General features: G+C 34.8%; 1 protein-coding gene across 1 annotated transcript in view; it reads left to right on the top strand.

Moving 5' to 3' along the window:
* Window positions 1-10,707, top strand: part of Gpc5 (glypican 5) — an 863,449-nt gene that overhangs the window by 413,432 nt on the left and 439,310 nt on the right. The window contains exon 5 of the mRNA XM_004626298.2: window positions 1,526-1,651. Within this exon, the coding sequence (XP_004626355.1) occupies window positions 1,526-1,651 (126 nt within the window). The remainder of the gene's footprint in view (window positions 1-1,525; window positions 1,652-10,707) is intronic.

Genomic DNA, 10,707 nt, shown 5'->3' with positions numbered 1-10,707 from the left:
ATATGCAGTGTATTATTTGTTGAAACTGTACTTCCGATTTGATTTGAAACTGTCTCATTGCTATCTGTTTATCAATAAAACTTTGAAAAAAATAAATAAAATAAAAAAATAGTGCTATCAAAATCAGATGTAATTTTTAAAAGTTTGGAGATTACAGCTATAATTTAATGTCACACCTCTTCTTACTTTTTTCTTTTTGTGTGTGTGTGAAACTGGGAATTGAACTCATGCCCTTGCACTTGCCAGGCAAGCGCTTATTCTACTGCACCATCTCCCCAACCCCCTTTGATCTTATTTTTAAAGAATTTTTTTTTTTACTTTAATAGAGGTTATGATTTCATAGTTGCTACATTTCTACTACTCTTCCCTTGAATTTCTCAAATTTATTTTCCTTCCCACGTTTCCAGCTCCTGTTTCTATCTTCTACTCTAGAGAGAATATCCACTGTATCAGGCTAGGGCTTGTCATTTCTTTTTCTTGAACATTAATTTATGTAAAAAATTCAGAACCAGTTCTTGTGACCTAATATTTTGAAATGCTAAATGCAAGTTATTTATACTTCAAAGCCTTGATTTTAAAGCTCAAAAGTCTTGGCTTTCTATATTAAAAGTACTGAAAAACATTTTTATTGAATTTTGTCTCAAAAATTAATGGGAGGAGGAATAGTGTGGGAAGGGGACTGCCTGAGCTGATATTGTAAATGTCCTTCCCTTCAGTTGCTTTTATTTAGAGCCTCAGAAATATCTGTCTCTCTGGGTCTTGGAGTCATGGTACTAAGGAAACAATATTTATTTATTTATTTTTGTATTTTAGGACAGGGTCTACAGGGTCTACAGGGTCTACAGGGTCTCACTGCATAGATCGGACTCATAGTGATATGGGTGTTTTCAGTCTCCCAAGCGCTGGGATTACGGGCGTGCAGCACCACGCCCAGTCTCAGCTGCTGTCTCAGTGCGCCCCGGGGGTGGGGCTGGCATGGCACACTGGGGATCGAACCCTGACCACTGCGCTTTGCCTAAGCAGACGTTTTAGTCTGCTGAGCTATCTGGCTGGCCCAACTGATGCTTTTAGATACCAATGAGAGAGCAGACAGGAGAACAACCTACGTCTACTAGACAGTAGTCATATAATTTACATGATGTAAGCCTCTGACGTTTTCTATATGGAAAAAAAAATTATTATTAGTGAGATTTAGATGCCGGCAACCAGTGAGGAAGTTAGCAAGGCTAAATGAAATGATGTGCATGAGTCAGCTCTCGTATACACTATGCACAACCTCTTGCACTTGGAATTATGTCAGATTATAACCCAGCAAGAACTTTTATTCAGTTCAATAAATTTGAATGTTACTGTCTTTAAAATTATAGTGTATGATTATTGATGGCTAGAAGTTTTCTCAAATATAGGAAAATAAGTATAGGAAGCAAAATGTTTCATTTTAAACATTATGCGTAGCATATGCCACACATGTGGCCCTTGATTATGGATGTCTGGTTTTAATTGGTGTCTTTGTTCTTCCATACAGAGATTTCATCAACAGCCTCCGACACTACCGGTCATTCTACGGTGGCCTGGCCGATCAGCTTTGCGTTAGTGAACTGGCTGCTGCCTCTGGGCTGCCCTGCTGGAATGGCGAGGACCTGGTACAAAGGTACTCTGTCCTAATCTATGGAAACCCAGTCATGACATTTCGTCCTTCCTTTCTTTTCGATTCTTGAATTGATTATTTTGCCTTTCGCCCCTCCCCTCCTTTCCCTTCTTTCCTTTTCTCTCTTAAAATTGATTGTATTCTCAAGTAATCTCTTAAACTTGAAAAAGTCATAAATTTACCCTCTGTAGTCAATAAAAGTTGTCGACTATTGGTTTCATGACATGCAGTTTCTGGTGATTATTATAGGATGTAAGATAAGAGGCTTTCTCTTTGGATCTGAATTTTTACTGACCTAAATTTTTGAATTTGAACTCGTTGCAAAATAAAGTTTGAATTCAAATATGTTAAACAGTATACCATATTTTGAAGGGTTGTTAAAAGATAAAAGGGGCATTATATTTTCTTACTTACAAACATTACTCCATATAGACAGATGGTTTAGTTATCAAAAATGATGAGTTCCTTCAAAACGTTTCTTAGAAAATTTAATCTACTATTATAAATATGTACTATAATACTTTTCATATAAAGCTCTTAATAAAAAGCTGTTTATTTCTTTATGGTCATATTTATTATAATTTATAGTTTTAATATATTAAAATCATTTTATAGTTAATATAAAATAATATCTCATAGATTTTTATTTTAACTTTAAAAGGAACAAAAATAGATAAGAATTACAAGCAATACACAATTTCAAAAAAAAGAAACCCAAGATAATAGGTATTCATCAATGGCTGTTGTATTGCGCATTGTTATCTTCAATGTAGTTGCTCAGATTATAGATATAAGCATGTAAAATTGGTCAAAATAAGAATTTTAAGCATTGAATGATCCCTTCAAATAACTGATAGAAATTAGTAGTACAGTCATTGTAGTTACCCTATGTATATGCATATATGATTTTTTCTCCTTTATTTTTATCTTTCTTTTCTCCTTTCCCTTATCCCAATTGTTCATTCTTTTTGATCAGTTTCTCTCTTTTTTACTATATCTCTTGTACTTTTCAGATTTTATTTGCTCTTTCAGGTTCTTACACTACAGAGACAATGTATTGTTATACATATGGGTCTGATTATGACTATAGCCTCTACTTGCACCCAAGTACTTATAAAAGTCTCAATTTTATATTTTCTTATAGCTGAGTAATAATCTATTATTTAGAAATATCACATCTCTTTTACTGATTCCTCAGTTGATGAGAAATTGAGTTGTTTCCAAGATTTAGCTGTGACAAATTGTGCTGATATAAACATGAGTGTACATATATCACTATAGTATGATGTTTGTAATCATTCTGGAAAAATAAAAAAATACCCAAATTTCAGGAATCTCCACAGATTGTACCAGTCTACACTGTTACCAACAGTGGAGAAGGATCTCCCCACCCCACAGTCTCTTCAGCATTGTGTCAGCTGATTGCTTGATTGTAGCTATTTTTTTCTGGAGTGAGATGGAATCTCAGTGTTGTTTTAATTTGCATTTCTCAAAAGACCAATGATATTGAACTTGTTTTCATATATTTATTTGCCACTTGTATCGCTTCCTTTGAGAAATGTGCATTCATCTTAGATGACCATTTTTGGATTGGGTCTTTGAATTTTGGATGCCTGATTTTTAAACATTCTTTACGTGTTCTAGATAGATAGAAGTCTCCTACCTAAGGGACAGTTGGTTGAGATTTTTTTCCCTCAATTTATGGATTTTCTTTTCACTCTGTTGGCAATTTCTTTTGATGTAGAGAAACTTTTCAATAAGATGAAATCTCAGTTGTTGATTCATTGCAGTATTTCCTGTGCAGTTTGGTTTTTATTAAGGAACTCTATGTCTACCCTGATGTCTTTAAGAAATCTACCTACGCTCTCTTCTAGCAGATTTAGTGGTTCTTTTTGATGTTTAAATCTAAAATTCATTTTCACTTTAGTTTAGTGCATGGTGATAGACCTGGATCTAGTTTTAGTTTTTGGCCTATTGAAAGCCAGTTTTTCTAGCACCATCTATTAAAGAGGCTATCTTATTTCCAGTGAATATGTTTGGCATCTCTGTCAAAAATAAAGTGGCTAAATGTGTTTGTAGTTGTGTCTGCATCTTCTAATCTATTCCAGGTCTCTTTTTCTGCCAGGACCATACTGATTTTATTACAGAAGCTTGGTAGTATAATTTCAAGTCAAGGATTGTCATGCCTACTGCCTTGCCTTTGTTGGCCAGGATTGCCTTTGCTATTCTAGGTCTTCTATGGTTCCAAATGAATTTCTCTAGATCTGTGAGGTATACTAATGGTATTTTGATCAGAATTGCATTAAATCTCTATAACAATTTTTGGAATATAGCCATTCCTACAACGTTAGTTTTTCCTATCCATAAGTAAGGAATGTCATCTCATTTTCTACAATCTTCTTTGGTCTGAGTACACCTGATTTCATCTGATCTTAGAAGCTAAGCAGTTTCAGGCCTGGTTAGTACTTGGATGGGAGATTAATTCCTAAATATTTTATTTTTTGGATTCTATAGTGAAGGGTGTTATTTCCCTAGTTTTTCTCTTAGTAAGTTTGTTGTCTGTGTGCTAGGAAAGAGACACACAGACACTGAATGCAAGCAAAGCAAGAGCTAGAGCAAAAAGCTGCTGCTCTGTCCTCGGTCTTTATTTTTATACATTGTCTCTCAGCCTTCAAGTTACTTTAGGTTAACATAAAAAGCCTAAGATTAATGTTTCAGCTATATGTGACACCCTGCCAGGCATCTGAGAGCAAGGACACAAAATCAGGATGTCCTTGAGGAGTTCCAAGTGTTCTTGGTTACTCCCTCATGTTGCTGTCCTGCTTTACTCATCCCACATGCCCTGCAAGTCATCTAGTACATCTTTATTTTAACTCTTTATTCTCCCAACATCTATGTATGTGAATGCTATTAATTTTGGGATGTTCACTTTGTATCTTGCTATATACTGAATTTGTTTATTAACTCCAGTAGTTTCTTGCTGCAGGTTTTTTTTTTTTTTTTTTTTTTTGGTCTTCCATGTAGAGTACTTTCATGGTGTGTGTCTAGTCCAAAGCCTCATGCAGTCATGGGGTGGACTTCCAGACTTTGTGATTTATTCATGTTCCAGTGCTTGGATTATGGGTATAAATGCTTCTGGGATTATGGGTGTAAGTGCGTCTGGGATTATGGGTGTGAGTACTGTACTGGGCCTGGGGCAGATAACCTGAATGCAACATAAGGGAGAATGAATTGCTTTCTGTTGTCATTGTTGCTGCTACTCCTCCAATTTTGCTCTTGCTGTTTTGTTCTTTGCTGCCACCATGAACAGCTGCTTTCTGCTATGTGACACTCTGCCCTGTAGCCAGCTAAGTATAGACTGAAACCACCATTAACTGTGAGCTAAATAAATCTTTCCTTCCTTCACTTTGGGTGTCAGGTATTTGTCCTAATAAGAGAAGAGTAACTGAGACAAGTATTATGTCATCTGCAAATAATGATAATTTTTCCTTTTTCCTTTCCTTTTTTTTTTTCAGTACCAGGGTTCAAACTCAGGACCTTGTGGTTGCCAGGCAGGTGCTTATGCTGCTGTGCTATATTCTTGGCCCTTCCTTTCCAATTTTTATTCCTTTTATTTCTCTCTCTTCTCTAATTGCTCTAATGTTTCTAGAACTATTTTGAATAGGAGTAGTGATAATGGACATCCTTTTCTTGACCTGATTTTAGAGTGAAAGCTTTTAGTTTTTGTCCATTTAGAATGATGTTGGCTGTTGGTTTGTCATAGATTCCTTTTATCAGATTGACATAAACACCATCTATTCCAATTTTCTGTAGTATTTTTGTCATTAATGAGTGTTGGACTTTGTTAAAAACTTTTCTGCATCTTTTGAGGTGATCATGTGGTTTTTGTTCATGGATCTATTGGTATGGTGTATTACATTTATAGATTTGTGTATATTGAACCATCCTTGCATCCCTGGGTTGCATCCCATCTGGTCATGTTGTATAATATTCATGATGATTTGTTGCATTCCACTTGATTATATTTTATTGAGTATTTTTTTCATTATTTTCCTGAGGAGGATTGGCCTAAAGATCTGTTTGGGTTGAATCTTTCTCTGATTTTGATATCAGTGTAACACTTGCTTCCAGAAATGATTTAGGGAGAAATGTTTCCTTTTCAATTTCATTGAAGAGTTTGAGGTGTCTTGGGATCTAATCTTCTCTAAATGTCTTGCAGAATTGAGCTGTGAATCTGTCAGGACATGGGCTTTTCCTTGTCAGCAAGTTTTTTTTTTATTACATTTTTAATTTTGTTAACTGATATTGGGTTATTCAGTATTTTTATATCTTTTTGACTGGATTTTGGTAATTCATACCAAAATCTGTCCATTTTTTCTGTGCTTTTGATCCTATTTGTAAAGATTTTTGAAGTAGATATTGATGATCTTCTGAATTTCCACAGGCTCTGTAGTAATTTTGTCTTCTTTATTCCTTATTGCATGAATTTGCATTTTTTTCTTTTCTTCTTTGATGAGATTGGCTAGGGGTTTATCAATTTTTATTTAATCTTTCAAAAAGCCAACTCTTTGAGTCATTAATTCTTTGTATTATTTTCTTTGTCTCAGTTGCATCAACTTCTGCTCTGACCTTTATAATCCTCCCTTCTTTGAGCTTGGGCTTCCCTTTTTCTAGAAGCTTGATGTGTAACATTTGAAAGTTATTATTATTATTATTTTTTTTTCAGAACCGGGGATTGAACTCAGACCCTTACACTTGTCAGGGAAGCACTTATTCCACTGAGCCATTTCCCTGGCCCCTAGCATTTGAAAGTTTATTTTTTTTCTCCCTTTGTTTTCCTAATGTGTAAGCTCACCTCTATAAATTTCCCATTGTGGACTGCTTTCATTTCATTGCACAAATTCCTGTAAGTTGTATTTGAATTTTCATTTAATTATAGATATTGCTTAATTTCTTCTTTAATTTCATCTGTGACCCATTGGTTACTCAGGAGTGTGTTAATTTCCATGTGTTTATGAAGTTTTGCTATTTCTTTTGTCATTAATTTCCAGTTTCTTTGGATTATGGTCAGATAATATATATGTGATAATTTCAATTCACTTGCATTTATTTAAACATGTACTATGAACTAACATGTGATCTATTTTAGAAAATGTATTTTTTTCAGCTGAAAAGAATATGCATTTACATACTGGTGGAACACTCTGAAAAGATCTACTAAGTCCATTTGTTAAAAGATTTGGCTCAGTTCTGCTACATCTCTGCTAATTTTTTGTCTAGTTGATCTGTCTCTTTAAGACAATGGGGTGTTAAGATTGTGTTGTTGATTATTTAATTTTTCATTTCCTTTAAAATTTGTCTTATATAGTTGGGTGCTCCCATATTTGGTGCATGCATATTTATGATTTTTATGTGTTACTCTTGAAGTTTTCCCCTGACAATTATGTAGTAACCTTTTTAAAATCTCATTTGATCATTCTTTTTTTTTTCTCCTAATGCCTTCAGGGCAGGTTTGGCTGACTTGAGTTGTGGGGATCGAACCACAGCAACCTGAGCCTGACTGCTTTGTTGAAGCAGCCACTTAAACAACTGAGCTATGGGGAAGGCCCCCTCATTTGATCATTCTTGATTTGAAGTTCACATTATCTGCAAACAGAATACTTAGCCCTATTTTTTTTTCTGAGTTCATCTCACATGGATTATTATTTTTTACCCTTTGACTTTTGGTCTATATATTTCCTTTTAAATTACATGTGTTTATTTTGTACAACTTATTGTTAGTTGTTTTTCTTTTCATTTATGTATTTGTTACAGGGTCTCATGACACAGCTTGGACTAGCAGTGATATTCCTGTTTTCTGCCTCCCCAGCACTGGAATTTTAGGTGTGCACCAGCACACCAGCACTCATTCGCTGGCTCAGTGTACCCCAGGGGTAGGGCCAGCATGAAATGCAGGACTGGGGATTGAACCCTGGCCCCTATGCTTGCCAAAGCAGGTGCTCAGTTCACTAATCTTTCTGGATTTTATTTCTTGATCCATTCTCCCAGTCTGTTTCTTTAAATTGGTCAGTTGAGGCCATTTACACTGACAGCTACAACTGATGTGTATTGGCTTATCTTCTTTATATTGTTTTCCTGCTGTTGATTCTCTATTTTTCCCTATGTTTAATTGCTTGCTCTACTTGGTGATTTCTTTCTGTTATTGTTCTTAGAGTTGTGGTCATTTTTATCTCTTTCTAGAACATCTTTCAGTACTCTCTGGGATTTTGGTGGTCATGAATTTTTTTTTAATTGTTCTTTGTCATGGAAGTATCTTACATCCCCATTAATTTTGAGAGATAATTTTGGAAGGCACATCAATTTGGGATGGAAGTTGCTTCTTTACAGGACTTGAAATACATCACTTCATGCACTTCTTGACTTCATGGTTTGTTCTGAAATCTGCTGTGATTCTGATATGCTTTTCATTCTATGTGATCTGTTTTTTCTCTAACAGCTTTTATCATGTTATTCTTTTGCTGAATTTCTGAGGTATTGGTTATTATATGTCTGGGGATAGATGTATTTTGGTTGATGCTCATTGGAGTTCTGTATGTCTCATTCTTTCTCCATGCTTGGGAAGTTTTCTGCTATCACTTCTGCAAATACCCTTTTGTGTCATTTGTGTTGATTCCTTTTGCATTGATACTTATCAGTCCTATGTTGTTCATCTTTGTGCCATCTTATATCTGTTCAATTATTATTTTCTGGTACTTTATTTTTTTATTTTTTACTTCTTGTGTTTTAGGACAGGGTCTACAGGGTCCACAGGGTCTGACTATGTACATTGGACTCATAGTGATCCACTTGTGTTCAACCTCCCAAGTGCTGGGATTACAGTCAGGAGCCACCAGGCCAAGTCTCAATCCCTGTCTCAGCACACCACGGGGGCGGGGCTGGCATGTCACACCAGGGAAAGTACCTCGTTATTTTTAAGAGATCTTTCCTTTCATAGTTGCTAGCTTCAAGGATGTCTTCAGGGCCTGAAAGTCTATCTTCAGTTTCATTCAAAAGTTTTTTCTAGCTTTTAATAGAATTTTGAATTTCCTCAATATCTCTTTGAATCTGTTTCATGCCTTCCAATTTTTGCCTATATTGTTCATTCAAGGTTTCTATCATTTTTCTATGATCCTCTCTGTTTTAAACTCTATTTCTCCTTTAGATATGCTCAGCAGTTCTTTCATTATGGTTGTTATTTCTTTTTAGCCTGAGAGATTACTTCTTACCTGATTTTCCCTATACCTACCTGAAATTGTTTCTTTACTTCAATTATTATCATTTTGAAGGTTTTAGGTTTGTGACTTCCCAGTTTTTCTATGTTGATGTCTCATGGACTTGTTCTGGTGGGCTGGGGCCCTGAGATTGCATTTTGGTCTTTTGATTTCTCATTTTCTATTTCGGAAATAACATTTTATTTTAATTTCTATGATAATCCTCATTAAATTTTGATAGTAGGCAACTATATCACTACTATCAAGGTCGCTCTAGGAAAAGTCTGCTCTTCAGAGATCTCTTCTTTTTGTCAGAGATTTTTTGGTTTGTGTGTGTTCCAAGATCCTGCCTTCCCAATTAACTGGGAATGGGATGTTGGTTTCTGTTTGGTACTATCCTCCATCCTTAGGTAGAGGGCTCTGGTGAGGTTATTACCCCAGAGCTTCTCCATATAGTTATCTAGATATGATATCCTAGCTAGAATAGTACATTTAGCAATAATGATAGTGTCAAGTAGAATTTAGAAAGTAACAGATTTGGTTACTATTGATTTTGTATGTTAGACCATAGAACAAAGACTATGTTATATAATGGAACAAATCATAAATTGCGAGTTTGCATGGAAAGTGTTTCCCCTTGGTAAGAGTGGATTTACCCTTTGTTCCTCTGGCCATGCCAGGTTCCAGGTGCTTCACTTTGTGGAGAGGGTAGGCGAAGCACCTGGATTCCTCTGACCATGCTAATTACCCAGAGTTCTAAGCACTTCAGTGCTGGATGCTTATTCTGCTGTACAGAGAAAGTGGCTGGGTACCTGGATTTCTCTGGCAAAGTTCTCATGGATGATTATTAAAGCTCACAGAAAAAGATTATTGAAGACAAGGACTATAATTAAATTTAAAGAAAATATTTAGCTAAATGGTTAGTACTCTTTTTTCATTACACTACTTGGATTACAGAATTTAAAAATTTTATAAATATTTCTTTTGCTTTATCTGAAGTCAGTCATAGCTTGTGTGGCCCTTAGATATATTAAAGTACTTGTGTAAGTTTCCTCAGATCTAGTAACTATTATCTTCACTTAAAATTTTTCTTTGCACCTTATTTAAGCCAATTGAATTTGTGGGTATCAATGATTTGTCCACAAGGATTAATGAGAATCTCGTGGTGATTAATGAAAAATTTAGCATAAAATATAAGAGTATTTAATGCCTTATGTTATATCTGCTACATCTATAGTTGTAAGAGTCATAGTTTTTATTTGTCCCATTCTTTGCTAGACTAATTAATCTGATTGTGTAATATTATTGACAGTTCTATGATATGTTTTTTCTTGTCTCTTGTTTTGTTACCTTTTTTTTTTTTAAAAAAAAAACAAACATTTACTTGAGAGAGAGTATAGCAGTAATTATATGAAATTAGAAGCAGTGTGCTTTTAGAAGACCAGAATGACAGGGAACCCAAGCATGGCCTTAGGACTGTCCTGCTATAATGTTGTATATGGTCAGATTTCTAAATTTCTGCATAAAAATTATAATTATTTATTTCTATTTTTTTACTATTTTTATTTTTTAATTTTCTTCACATTCTGTATGGATTTAAAGTTTAGCATATTAATGATCGATGGAAAATACCTGTTCCATGTTATGTCTAATGTATTTAGTATTCAGACAGATACTGATGTTAAGCTCAGCAGCCTATGTTTTAGGGTAATAATATCATTGAGCTTGTCATCTGAAGGGTTAACAACTTAAATTTGCAGACCAAAAAATTAGAGGAAAAGAAGGGCTACAAGGATAACTAACATTTTC

Source organism: Octodon degus, unplaced genomic scaffold (genome assembly GCF_000260255.1).
Source record: "Octodon degus isolate 3935 unplaced genomic scaffold, OctDeg1.0 scaffold00013, whole genome shotgun sequence".
NCBI lineage: Eukaryota > Metazoa > Chordata > Mammalia > Rodentia > Octodontidae > Octodon > Octodon degus.
This window is presented reverse-complemented; position numbering and strand designations above follow the sequence as displayed.